The sequence below is a fragment of the Camellia sinensis genome, chromosome 7 (genome assembly GCF_055761805.1).
Source record: "Camellia sinensis isolate YWXY chromosome 7, ASM5576180v1, whole genome shotgun sequence".
Lineage (NCBI taxonomy): Eukaryota > Viridiplantae > Streptophyta > Magnoliopsida > Ericales > Theaceae > Camellia > Camellia sinensis.
Genome location: NC_138967.1, coordinates 3894410 through 3908623, shown reverse-complemented (window position 1 = coordinate 3908623; position 14214 = coordinate 3894410). Strand labels below are relative to the sequence as shown.

Sequence of the window (14214 nt, the reverse complement as noted above, 5' to 3'; positions counted from 1 at the left end):
CAACAGAATATTTAAACTCTTTTTCAATTGAAAACACAAACATAATATTTAAACAAATTGAAAACACAAAATCTTATAAATTACTAGGGGGTGCTCGTGGTTTGGCGGTTTGGCGGTTCGGTTGCGGCCAAATAAATCTCAAATCCGCCATCCGTCCGCCAAATTGGCGGATTGGAGAAAATCAATCCGCAACCGTCCGCTCGCACTACAAGAAAATGCATGTTTGGCGACTAAAATTGGCGACCAAACCAATTTTAGTCGCCAAAAACACCACATTCAGCGACAAAAAACATCTTCAGTCGCCGTTGATTAAAGCTTTTTAGCTACTAAAGTATTGTAGTCGCCATATATTACAATTGGCGACCAAATTTCCATTTAGTCGCTGTTTAATAGAAGTTTAGGCTACTAACATTTAATTTTGTCGCCATATTGTATCATTTGGCGACTAAACACTTTTTGTCGCCAAAAAAAAGGCATTTTTTTGATTACTTTTTGCGACCAAATCTGGTTTAGTCGTTGTTTATTCATTATTACCGACGAATTTTTTTATTTAGTAGCCAAAGAGGGATCTTCAGCTGACCAATTGTTTGCCGTTGTTAAGGTTTTTGGCGACAAATAATCGTTTAGTCGCCAAATGTTCGAAAAAAATTTTAGAGGGAAAATAAGTAATTTCGCGCCCAGTACATATATATTACACAGATTTTTTTTGTTCTCTTCTGTCTCACACACCGACATCAACATACCAAACCCGTCCCTACCAAACCCGTCGCTCACCACCGGCGATCATCACCGTCGCAGGCCACCGGCGCTCGCCACGACCACCACTGCAAATCGGCGATCAGCACTACCGGCCATCATCACCATCGCAGGTATGTTTCTGTCGTCTCTTTTCTTCTCTGTCGATCTGGTTCGATCTGTTTGTCGATGTCTCTCACATCCCCTTCTCTCACGATTAATTTTAGGGTTTCACATTTCATTTCCCATTTATTTCGTACACAAATTTTTAGGGCTTTTCCTGATTTCGTGATTGGGTGTGGTTGAAATTGCGATTGTCCATTTCGATTTTGGATTCTGTTTCTATCGTTTAAATGTGCCTCTGTTTCTGCGATTTCTATGTTCCAAATGTGCCTCTGCTTTTTCTCTCTTTCAGGTTTTACCATGGTTATGACAACTATATGACTTATGCTTTTCCGGTCAGTTCTACTTCCCACTATATGAGATATTATTTATATTTGATGAATATTATGAAGTTGTGGTCTTTTGGTTCTGTAGCATGATGAACTAAAGCCTCTAGCCAAAACATTCACCGACTCCCTTGTCCAGCTACGAAATTTGAAGGTGATTCTTTATTTTTTAAATTTGTTGCAGTGTTCAGCTTTAAATGGATAATTTAAAAGTCCTACTGTTTCAAATTTTAGCTTGAACATTTGCCACAACAGCATCATGGATCTGCCCTCACACTTGTAGAATCGCTATCCAGGTATGATATACTCTTTCTTAGAGACAAGTTCTTAAAAATCAATGTACTTGTATTTTTATCTTATATGCCCTTCTTATGCTGTCACCAAATATCTTTGTATTTAATTTTATTTCAATATTATTACTGATTGTGCCACTGAAGTATTTGTAACAGAGTATATGTTAATACTGTTTCTGTTTCTCAGCCTTGTTATCATTGGGGAACAACACAGAATTTGAAACGGGCTGTTCTTTGGCTTCCTGAAAATCTAACTTTTCATGTTGATGCGAGGATACATCTTCTTCAGGTATTTTAATGTTTTTAATTTAGGATTTAGTGAAGTTGTTTGAGTCAAAGTTTCATTTAATGTGGCCTCAGTTTGCTAATGCAGTCAAGCTTGAGCAATGTTGCTTTTTCTTTTTCTTTTGTTTTATTCTTTAGTAGGGAGTGCTAAATCAAGCTGCATTTTAAGTATCAGATTGTCTTTAATGGTGTTTTCACTATTGTGTAGTGCAACATAAGAGTTCTTGGAGGACTTGTTTCTGCTCATATTCTTGCAACTGATTCTACAAATAGCTTGGTCCAAAGAAATTATAAGAATCAACTTCTTATCCTGCCATAAGATTTACGGCCGCGCTTTCTACCTGCTTTTGATACCCCCACTAGATTGCCATATGCATGGATTAACTTGAAGGTACTTCTTATATCCTGCTTAACTTATAAGACAAATTCCAAATTCCGCAATTGTTTATAAATTGTTATGTATCCAAGATGTTTTATTTAACCTGGTAAAGTAGCTTTGAATTTTTGTATCTCTTCAGAATCATCAATGGTGCTTTGCATTTGCTGTAGTAGCATGGTTTCAAATGTTTGCATTGTGTTACCATTAACGTTTGGGAATTTTGTATACGTATACTATGTGGAACTCATGCCATATTGACTATACGCTGATATTTCCATTGTCTTGGCGTTGTTTGTCACATTTAAGTATCTGATCAATATCACTTATATATTCATAAGTTTTTACCCCTCTTCTCTTGCAGACACTTGAGGTTGATTTCTACAGGTGAAAATAATTTCTTCAAAAGTCAGCCTCAGTTGAGAAATCTGTGGCCAGCACATAAGAAATTAGGATTAGAAAGTCTGATTAACATACCAAACTGTACGAAAAACTTGAGGTTTACACTGTCGTTGATTTCTATAGTTGAAAATAATTTCTTCACAAGTCAGCCTCAGTTGAGAAATCTGTGGCCACCACATAAGAAATTAGGATTCGAAAGTCTGATTAACATACCAAACTGTACGAAAAACTTGAGGTTTACACTGTCGTTGATTTCTATAGTTGAAAATAATTTCTTTAAAAGTCAGCCTCAGTTGAGAAATCTGTGGCCACCACATAAGAAATTAGGATTACAAAGTCTGATTAATCAATAGCCTAAATATTGTCACATCTTTGTACTGCAAACCTTTGGAACTCCATAGAAACAATAGAGGATAATCTGCTCAATATGATGATTGAAGAACGTGGTCGTCCTTTTACGCATAATTCGTTCAAAACAGATGAAAAATAATCTCTCTGATCTCCTGTGATATTGTTTAGTGTCAAAATTAGAGTGAAAAATCAGCTTGTCTCTAGTTCTTGAGATATTGTTTAATATCAAAATGAAAGTGAAAATATGTTCAAAATATGTGAGAAAGAGTTTTAAAAGTAACAGACAAAGTGTTTATGAGATTGATGAATTTTATTGTTTGTTTCTGATGTTGTAATTTTTTTCTGGTAATCGAAATTGAGAATATGACCTATGCAATAATAAATAAACCCATTTATAATGACAAGAGAGTCACAGTGGCCATTGTTGATGTTCCAATCTAAATGTATCAACGGTTCAATCCTTCTTTTTACAAGAGACTCACAGTGGCCATTTTTAAATTTTTTCAATTTTCTTTTTTGTTAGATGATGGTTATAAGGATCTCCATTTCTACATGTGCATCATGTGTGTTTTGAACTCCTAGTTTATGTACTTAGAATAATGATATATAAACATAGTTTTTATAAAATTAAATAAAACTATTCATAATGATGTAACTTCTTGTAATCATTTTATTTTCAATCAAAATGTCCATAATTATTTTCATAATTTTATAAATGTCATTAATAGCTTATTGTGGATCTAGTTTCTATATAAATTTTTTGTTTATAAATCGTTTTATAAAGTTCATATATGTATATTTACGATTTAAAGGTTGATTTGGTAGGAATAGAATAAAGATACAAATACTAATCGAAGAAGCTAGAGTGAGAAGAAAATTTGATAAAGATTAATGATTTCTTATAAGCTTTGTCATTTTGTTTGGATGATGGAAATTTAGCTTTTGTCCTTACGAACTGTCTAAGTATTATGAAAATTATATATAATAATTTTTAATCTCACTGATTTTAGTAAATTTTATTAAATTTGGGTTAGGATTATTTCTCTCCCTCTAAGATGACTCCACATGGAATTGTGAATGTATGTCACATTTGCATGTCAATACATGCCAAGTTAGTAGTGACATTAGCCAACTATATGCAATTGACAAATTGGAAAAACATCCCGATCTGTTATTACTATTTTGTTAATTTCAAAAAACAATGCTAATCGAACCCCTAAACTTACTTAAGCTCTCTTCCATTACAGAGTATTTTTCGAAGTTCCCGTCCATTCGCAGGGTCATCTTCGCTTCATGTCTGTTGTAATAATGGACAAGAGTTGGATGATGATAACGGATAGGCTAAAAAGTAAAGAGTATGTACAAGGTGTTCAGTCATTCATTGAGTTCGCTACGAAGAATTTAGTGCCGCAGGATGAAATTCGTTGTCCTTGTGTTGATTGCTTGAACGGCACGAAATTACCTCGACATGTTGTACGGTTGCACTTGATTCGAAGAGGAATCGCATGTTCTTATCGAACTTGGGTCCACCACGGGGAACGTGTTCCCATGTTTCGTGCTCATCCTACTATGCGAAACGATGATACTCAAACCGATCGAGCTGCAATGACAGAGGTTCACGAAAATGTGGATGAACTTCCAACCATGTTACAAGAGATTTACATGAGTGGTCTCATGGATGATCATATCGACGAAGAACCTACTTGTTCGGAGAGGCACAATTTGTTGAAATTCATTAGGTTGTTCGATGATGCTCAACGTCAAGTATATCCACAGTGTGAAAAGTTCTCCATCTTGTCCTTCGTAATTAAGATGCTTCACTTGAAGGTGTACAATAAATGGACCAACAAATCTTTCGATATGGTTATGCAAGTTTTCAAAGACATTCTACCAAAGTGTGATGAAAATGTTCCATGGACCCTTTATGAAGCGAAAAGGTTCTTACGTGAGTTGGGTTTGGGATATGAGGCCATTCATGCATGCAAGAATGATTGTACGTTATTTTGGAAGGACAACGCCGCATTGGAGAATTGCCCAACATGTACTGAGTCTAGATACAAGTTGAACGACAAGACGGGTAAAAAAATTCCACATAAAATCTTGAGGTACTTTCCTTTGACGCCGAGATTGAAGAGATTGTACATGTCGAAAAAAACAGCTGCATATATGAGATGGCACAAAGATAAGCGTATGGATGATGGAGTATTGCGACACCCAGCTGATGGTGAGGCATGGAAGGACTTTGATAGGCTGCATCCTACGTTCTCTGCGGATCCTCGGAATGTACGGCTAGGGCTTGCAACGGATGGTTTCAATCCATTCGGACATATGAGTACATCGTACAGCATGTGGCCCGTAATCTTAATGCCTTACAATCTACCCCCATGGAAGTGTATGAAAGATCCATTTGTCATGATGTCCTTGCTTATTCCCGGACGATCCGCACCTGGAAGGGACATCGATGTTTACTTGCAACCATTAGTAGAAGAGTTAACTAATCTGTGGGAGCATGGTGTGCAAACATATGATGCCTCAAACGGCCAAATATTTACAATGCATGCAGCAGTCATGTGGACCATCAACGATTTCCCTGCATATGGTTCCTTGTCTGGTTGGAGTACAAAAGGTTACCTGGCCTGCCCTCATTGTAACATCGATGCATCATCTCAGAGTTTGCGAAGTAAGATTGGGTATATGGGTGCTCGGCGGTACTTACCTGAGAACCATAATTGGCGTAGAAGTAAGCTATTCAATGGGGAAATTGAGACTCGGTCCAAACCTGTGGAGTTATCGGGAGAACAAATATTGCAGCAAATTAATTTGGGGACGTACAAGCCGTATGGAAAGCATCCAACCAACCAAAAAAGACAACGGACTGAAAATCCAACTCCGAACTGGACAAAAAGAAGCATTTTGTTCGACCTACCCTATTGGAAAACACTTAAGCTTCGACATAACCTTGATGTCATGCACATAGAGAAGAATATATGTGACAATCTGCTTGGGACACTATTGAGCATTGATGGCAAGAACAAGGACACTGACAAAGCACGTTTGGATCTGGAGGACATGCGAATACGAAAGGAGTTACACTTGATAAGGCATGCGAATGGCTCTTTCCAGAAGCCTTCGGCATTGTACACATTGTCCCCGGCAGAACGAATAGGGTTTTATGATTTCTTGCAATCAATTAAGTATCCTGATGGCTATGCGGCAAATGTATCCAATTGTGTCACGGCGAAAGGTGGTAAGTTAGTTGGCCTCAAGAGTCATGACTGTCATGTCCTTCTACAACGACTTCTTCCCATTGGGATGCGAGGATACCTTCCTACCGAGATTGGCACCACGTTGTTTGAGCTTGGAACTTTTTTCAAACAGTTGTGCTCAAAGACATTGAGGGTGACTGATTTGGAGAAATTGCAAGAAGAAATCGTACTTATACTTTGTAAGCTTGAAAAGATTTTTCCTCCTGCTTTTTTCGATGTGATGGTCCACTTGGCAATTCATTTGCCTTACGAGGCTAGGCTTGGAGGGCCTGTTCAATATCGATGGATGTATCCTATTGAGAGGTATAACAATGAGTCAGAACTTTTTTCTTGTACTTATAGTTGAATATGAACATATTGACGATCACGCCGATGTTTACGTGTAGGATGCTGGGTCTTCTTAAAGGATTTGTGGGCAATAAAGCTCGTCCAGAAGGATCCATTGCGGAGGCTTACATATCGAAAGAGTGTACGATGTTTTGTTCAATGTATTTGCATGGAGTTGAAACTGTGTTTAACCGGGAAGAAAGGAACTACGATGGGGGTGACAATGGCCCGGGGTTGGCGATTTTCACTCAAAATGTTCGTCCTTTTGGTCAACTCCCAAGGGCAATTGATGTGTCCGTAGCTGACCGCGAATTGGCTCATTGGTTTGTCCTACACAATAGTTTGGAAGTGGACGAATATCTAGAGTATGCTTCTTCATCATATATGCAACATACCTTTTCTACATTGTTTTTATTTTTTAAAGTCTTCATTATTCCAATTACTTATGACTTACATCGTATTAACTAGGGAACACAAGCTTGTGTTGCAACAAAAATATGGAAGTTCATGTAACATTGCAACTCGACAATGCAAAGAATTCCCTAAATGGTTCAAACATCGCGTAAGATTATGTAACATGTTACTGTTAAGTGTGGAGATAACGTTGAATTATTCTAAGTTGGAATTGACATAACATACTTTCTTGTGTAGATGAACCAATTGCGAAATGAAAACTCACCCGAAGCAACCGATGAGATGTGGTCATTAGCCAATGGACCTAATGCCTTAGTGAATACGTATTCGGGATGCATTTGTAATGGCGTCCGATTCCATACTATCGACCGTGATAACCGTCGTAAATGTCAAAATAGTGGGTTGGTAGTGGAAGGCGACCACGAAGGCCAGTTGATAAAGTTCTACGGCTACCTTTGTAAAGTGTGGGAACTGACATATTTGTTTCGACATCGGGTTGTTTTGTTCCAATGTGAATGGTATAACACCGGTAGTAGTCGAACTTTGCGCGTCGAACCACATGTGACAACTGTTGATGTAAGAAGTCGATGGTATAAAGATGACTCGTTTGTGTTCCCAAGCCAAGTTCAACAAGTTTTTTACGTTCCTGATATGAAGTTAGGGCCGAATTGGCGAGTCGTAGAAAAGTTTCAATATCGACGAATTTGGGATGTGCCAGAGCTGGATGTGCCAGAATTTGATGAAATGTTGCAAGATGATGAAAATAGTACAGTTGTACCAACTCAGCCTATTGATGATGTTGTTGTTTTACGTCGGGATGACATTAAACCACAAATTATTTCAATGGAAGTTTCTCAGTCCAATAAGCGTGTACAACCGGAGGGTGTTATGGATGATGCGTTCATCTGCGATGACGACGATGAACTAACAATCTCGGGTGATGACAAAGAAGATGAGATGGAAAGTGATTTTGATACAGATACGGACCTAGAGTTTTAACTTAGTTTGTTTCTTTGTTCGGCTTGTTTTGTTGATGTCATGGGGACAGTTAAGAATATTCATGAAATTGTAATTTCAATTTCATGCCTACTCTTGAATTTCATGTAATTTCAACCTTGTACTTTTAATTTCCTGTATGATTTCTATGAACTGTTACAGCAAATTGCAAATCATCAACATACTTAGTTCAGATTTCCCATTTGGACAGCTGTGCTGTGTGGCTGCTTTTCCCACAATCTGTGCAGATTTGCACAACTGCTCTGTATCTGTTTGCTGAGTTTGACAGTTTGCCGCTGTGTGCTGTGTGCTGCTGTCTCTGTAACGTGTTGTGTGCTGTGTGCTGCTGTCTCTGTAACAGTTTTTTAATAATTTCCCAAACACATTAACTTTTTAATCCTTCAAAAAACCAAAAACAAGAAATCCCAAACCAGCACTTACTCATAAAACATGTTTTCTGTTGAAAGTATAGACTGTAGAACTATAAGAATTAGATCCCACGAAATCATAAAACTTGTTGAATATTAGTTATGCAGAAGGGGACCACTGATCAGAACACCAGTACGTAGTTGCCATGCATGCGAATTTGTTCGTAGGACCCTTTTGGTTTTAGTGAGCATCAGCTAGCTTTGCACTAAAATGTATATGTTACATGTTCCATGATTGAAGTGTGTTGGTAATTTTTGCAGAGAAAATGAATTTTAAAATTATAGATTGTTATAAACAAAACAAATGTTTGTTGTAATCTAGACCTGTATTTGTCTAGCTAATGCTTCAAATTTTAAAATAAGTTTTGAGTTTGCTGGCTTCTGGGTCATGGAAGTATTGAGACTCATTTATTCAATAGTCTAAAGTTAATGAGACTAAAAGCGACTGTTGTACCAACTCAATAAGGTTCTCTGCATGGGAGTTGCTGTTCCACAACGTGCAAATGAGTGTTAATTTTCTGGTTTCATTTCATTAGAAGAACTGGCAAAATGTGAGTTTAGTCTCTGTACACAACTAGACTACGAAGGTGCCATGAATTCGTGATTAATTTTACTCAACTGTTACTACGGGCTATGCAGGTGTATCTGAAATTCTGCTGTTACTTTACTATTATCCTTGCTAGCGATCATCAGCGAAGACTCGAACAGCCATGTCAGCCGGTGAGTGCTCTCTCTGTCTCTCTCTCTTGTTGTATATTGTTTTTCTTGTCTAATCTTTGTTTTCAGATTTTCCATTGGTTTAATGGTTTGCAGTCTGTCAATTCTAAGCATGGATGCAATGTTCCCTTGATTTTGATGAACACAATCAGAACACATGATAGTACCCTGAAGGTGACTGATATTTTCCATTCCCATTTTGAGTTCTTGACATAAGAAATTTGTAGAACCTAATCGCTACACCTGTTAAATGAAGGCAGTGGAGCAATATTCGAAGAAAACTGTTGATATTCTTAATAGCGATCATCAGCGAAGACTCGAACAGCCATGTCAGCCGGTGAGTGCTCTGATTTGGTTTGCTCAAATTCGTCACGTTTGGTTATGTTGCTTATGTAATATGTTAATGAATAAGCTAGTCATGTGCTTGTTGCAATGTATATGTTCATGGAAGTCTTCTTCCTGTGCTGCCTTGTTTATGTGCCTAGATTTTTAGGTCAGTTGATATGCCAACCTGTGTAAGTGTCTTCTTCCTGTGGTTACAGACTTCTTTAGGAGGTGTTTCTTGGTTTGAATCAGTTAACCACTGACCTTCATGTGAATGTGGGTGATTATTTAGAGGTGTGTATGAGTGGCATTGTGTGGAATCCACAGTTTCAGAGGGCTTTCAAGGGAAGAAAGAAAGCATTTACATCTTGCTAAGACTGCCATAGCCCATCACATGATATCAGTCCTCTTTACCGTACACTTGAAGCCATTGGTACAACAACCTATCTCATTTACATCTTGCTGAGACTGCTATAGCCCTATGACAGCAGTCCCTTTTCTTCTATTACCCCTCTCCCCACCCTCATTTGTCCTCTTTTCAGTCCTTCTTCTATTACCTCTCTCCCCACCCTCATTTGCCCTCAGTTCAGCCTTGTCCTGCATCTCAGCCAGCTCACCACTGGTCGTCACAGGCTTAATTCTCAGCCTACTTATGTGCTTCCCTCAGACTACCTTTGTAAGCAGCTTTGAAAACGTTGACTTAGTTAATGTACTTGGTATCAAAATATGTAGTATAACTGTTTCATTAACTGATGCAGGCAGCTTTTCTCTTTACGGTGGTAGGGACAACAGGCTTTTTGGGTGTTCTTGCCGGTCGGCTTCCTGAGATTTAAATCCACAGCATTCATTAACACTAATGTAAGGCCAACAGAAAACCAGAAAACATTTTCCAATCAAGCATCCAGCTGTGGAAATAGATTGCTATTGGATCATGTGGTTGGCTTTTGAAAAAGTATTTTAATAGTGTTTTAATCCATGTTTTAATCATGGCTGTTACCGTTTCTTGGGATACTGTTGGGCTACCCCTGTAATTGCCTTATTGACTACTTTTTGTTTACGATACAGCCTTAGCTTTTACTTATTTTTGCATTTTATTTTTTCAAGTTTTTATGTGTTTTGCCTCTTTATCCTCTTTATCGTGAAATTTGAATTTTTTATTTTATCGTTAAATCTGAATCTTTATCGTGAAATATGGGGTAACTTCGTCGGCTCTAGTTTCGGAATTTCTCTTTTTTTAAGTCTTGTATTGTTTATTTGATGTAAGTTTCAATGAACAAAGGATAAAGGAAGTACAATTGTAGCTGTGGATTATGCTCATAGAAGCTTCTTTCATTCCGGTCTCACGAGATGGCTGCTTCAGTGACTTTTGATATGTTTTAATGTGAGTAATGATTCTAATGTCTTTAATGTTCTACTGATCTGGGTAATGAATAAAGATATTTGTTTTGCACTAATCTGTATTATGGTTAGGCTGTCAGACTAATGCATTTTAATTTATTTTTTTGTAAAGAGGATGGAAGGAAATTGAGGCATTTTCACATCTACTAACATTGTTATCCACATGTAATTGTCACATAGGATTGGGGCTTCTTCGTGCCATACTTGATTGGGACCATTTCTTTAGTAGTTTTGGCTGTGGGAAGCATTTCGCCTGGGTAAGTTGTTAGGCATTAACTACGTTATTTCCTTACTACAGGCTGTCTTGCATATGTCAACAAACCATTCAATTTTGAATTACCATGATGTTTAAATCAGAATATTGTATAATTGTTAGCTCGGTTGGGCACTTTTAAATTGTGTAATGAATTATTGAAGAAGAGCACAGTTGGGGGGTGACAGAGAATTTCGGGATCCTTGTTGTAAAGATGGGAAGGGTAATGTTCATTATTGGCTATATTACAGTTAGTTCATTATTGCTTCTCTCCACGTTACCTTTCCCTGCACAAATCCCTTCCCAAATCCAAAATTCAAACACATCCTTAGGCTAATGAAGGGCATACCTTTGACCTTCTTGTTTATCCAGATTTCTGGCAGCATCCCTGTACCAAATCTAGCAACAATCCAGATTTCTGGCAGCATCCCTGCACCAACTTATAACAGAGTGACATGAGAAGCAGAGACACAAAATTGCACCAAGATGGTTCAATATCAAATTTGAGACAAATATGTGCACAAACATAAGGAGAGAACAACATAAATACTGGAAATTTATGCAAAAGTTTCAGTTTTGCAGTTGAGATTAGACAACTATAGAAAACCATGTTGTGCAATACACTTTGAGTAGTCATCAGAATTCATAGTACTAGGGCCCTGAATAAATTCTTACGGTAAGAATTATGGATACTAATGGAAACAGTAATGGCATACAAAGAAACTGATGTTGTAGCTGAGTTGTTCTTATCAATGGTTTGTTATTGCAGGCCACAACAAATTATTAAAAATTTTGTTGTTAACAATAATTCGAAAATTCGTTGGGGTAATGAGTATATTAAATGAACAATGGACTGTTGAGAAGTTTGTTTTTGTATCATCATCATGTTACATTACTAATGTATGCGATGTTTATTAGTCATGGACGTTTGTTACGTAATGTAGGTACAATGGTTCCGGGAATCAAGACGGGGCGACGGAAGAGAGCAACAAGTGGCAACGTACTATCAACATCTGAAGCATGCGCACAGGAGATTGGCACCCCGATGACGTTCTCTGACGAGACGCAACCACCGGATGATACACAAACTGTGGTGGAGGAGACGCAACCAGGTGGATTGGGTAAGAGCATACTATTTAGTTGTTTAACAATTTTTTGGTTTTGTTTTGTTTGTAATGTTGAGTACCTTCCCCTTTTGTACCAGGGAAAACGAGGTCAACTCGTGTTCGGGGACGTACATTAGGCAAAGGTGTGCAGAAAAGAATTGCTAGGAAAAAAGGGGAGAAATTACACGTCTATGTCAATCGGGTGTTGAACGCAATCACCGGAGGGAATGCCACCCCAGCAACGAATGAGTTGGGCGTTCAAATTAGACGGTTGTGCCCTCTTCAGAGCGTGAAGTCATGGATAAAAATTGATCAAAGTACAAAAGATGCGGTCATCCAGGCGGTGCTAGTATGAGATTCATCTTGCCATAATGTCTTTGTTATTGTAATTGGTTAAATTAATTGTTCTACTAATTCTGTTACTATGTTTGTAGGACAAGTTTGTTATCGGCGATGATTTTGATAATGATGAACAAGCTCAACAGATCCTCAATAGGAAGGCATATTTGCTATACAAGGATTGGAGGTACAATCTAAAGCAAGAGTTCCTCGAACTTGAGGAAAAGGGTGTTGATGACCCCTATAGTCATCCACCTAGTGGAGTGAGCTTGGAGGATTGGACATATCTGATTGATGTTGCTTGGAAAGACGAATCTCACTTGGTAACCAATTAATTAGAAACCCCATTATTGAAATTAATTTATGTGTTAATATGTAAAACTTATTGACTAATATATGTCAAACTTCTTCATTGAAACTAAGTTAAGGTAATTTTTTTTTTTTTTTCATATTTTTGTAGAAACGCTCTACGGCTGGTAAAGCAAATAGGGGTATGCTCCCCTATAATCATACAAGTGGATCGCGATCATTTCCTATAGCAATGTCGCTTATGGTGAGAAGTTAATTTAGTAATGTAATGGATGATTGATTATTCTTGATTTTGAATATTACCATGTACTAATTCGTCCATGGAATTTTTCCATACGTAACAGGCAAATGAGGATGGAGATGTAGATTTCCCCGAATTTTATAAAAAGGCACACAAGTCCAAGAAGACGGGAGATTGGATTGACCCCAAATGTGGTGAGCTACATGTGAGTATTGAATGTTGAAACTAACTGTGATGCATATCAATTAATAAAGTTGTTTTAACTTCCTTGTCCCATCTTGACTTTATTGTTTTCTTGCCATTACAGGATGATATGGTGAATCTACAACTAACAGCCACCAATGCGGGCTTAACATTGACCCACGAAGAAATATCAAGGCAAGTGCTTGGGGAAAAAAAAAATTACTTGCGTGGATGTGGGATAGGCCCACAACCCTCTTCCACAGCCTCTAGTGCGGCACGAGCACGTGATAAACATATGGAGTCAATGAGAGTGGAACTGGAGGTTCTTCGTGAGCAGCGTCAAAGTGATCACGAGGAGTTGCTGAAGGAGAAAGAGGAGCGTCAAAGAGATCGAGAGGAGCTATTGAAGGAGAAAGAGGAGCGGCAAAGAGATCGAGAGGACCTATTGAAGGAGAAAGAGGAGCGACAAAGAGATCGAGAGGAGCTATTGAAGGAGAAAGAGGAGCGGCAAAGAGATCGGGAGGAAATTACGAGGGAAAGAGAGCAGCTAATCAAACAAGTCGATGAAGAAAAAAAAGCACGGGAGGCACAAGGTGTACAACTCAATCATCTCAACGACGTGGTGTCACGACTCACAACCCTCTTGCAAGGTTCAGATGGTCATCCTACTATTCGGTAAACAGAATGTTCTTAACAAGCTACTGCAACTTAAACAAAAAATATGGATCATATTGGCATAGAAATGTTTTCTAAAGTTGGTATGCAAATATTTTTTTCGTGATGTGCTTCGAATAGGTTTTGAGGCATAATCAACGCGACATTGCAGCAGCCAACCTGGTGTTTTGATACATTACACAAAGGACCGTGACGCAATTTCCATAAGGTAACCAAGTCCAATTGAATGTCATTTCAGATTTAAGAGTAATTGAAGAAACCAAGAGAAAGTAGAATGAATTTTGATTTAGTACAATATAACTAGTACACTATAACTAGTACGAAGGAGCTTTGATTTCAAAATTCTA

General features: G+C 37.9%; 2 protein-coding genes and 2 long non-coding RNA genes across 4 annotated transcripts; all 4 read left to right on the top strand.

Moving 5' to 3' along the window:
• Nucleotides 1–217: 217 nt before the first annotated feature.
• LOC145796461 (uncharacterized) lies at nucleotides 218–2153 on the top strand. The gene is made up of 6 exons (XR_014336873.1): nucleotides 218–869; nucleotides 1151–1193; nucleotides 1273–1338; nucleotides 1419–1480; nucleotides 1665–1766; nucleotides 1971–2153. It is a non-coding gene; the product is annotated as an uncharacterized LOC145796461 (long non-coding RNA).
• Nucleotides 2154–4199: 2046 nt separating this feature from the next.
• On the top strand, nucleotides 4200–7897 carry LOC145795178 (uncharacterized). Its single transcript, XM_082878304.1, has 5 exons — nucleotides 4200–4754; nucleotides 4902–6460; nucleotides 6544–6807; nucleotides 6953–7046; nucleotides 7136–7897. Exons 1-5 carry the CDS (start codon nucleotides 4200–4202, stop codon nucleotides 7895–7897), a joined length of 3234 nt encoding a protein of 1077 aa, XP_082734430.1.
• A 799-nt stretch (nucleotides 7898–8696) lies between these two features.
• On the top strand, nucleotides 8697–13214 carry LOC145796460 (uncharacterized). The gene is made up of 10 exons (XR_014336872.1): nucleotides 8697–8873; nucleotides 8962–9042; nucleotides 9136–9213; nucleotides 9296–9376; nucleotides 10628–10744; nucleotides 10942–11018; nucleotides 11959–12135; nucleotides 12219–12782; nucleotides 12920–13012; nucleotides 13113–13214. It is a non-coding gene; the product is annotated as an uncharacterized LOC145796460 (long non-coding RNA).
• Nucleotides 13215–13322: 108 nt separating this feature from the next.
• Nucleotides 13323–14075, top strand: LOC145796459 (uncharacterized). The gene is made up of 2 exons (XM_082881591.1): nucleotides 13323–13867; nucleotides 13988–14075. The coding sequence occupies exons 1-2, from the start codon at nucleotides 13323–13325 to the stop codon at nucleotides 13992–13994; spliced, it is 552 nt and encodes a 183-aa protein (XP_082737717.1). The 3' UTR covers nucleotides 13995–14075.
• The last annotated feature ends 139 nt before the right edge of the window (nucleotides 14076–14214 follow it).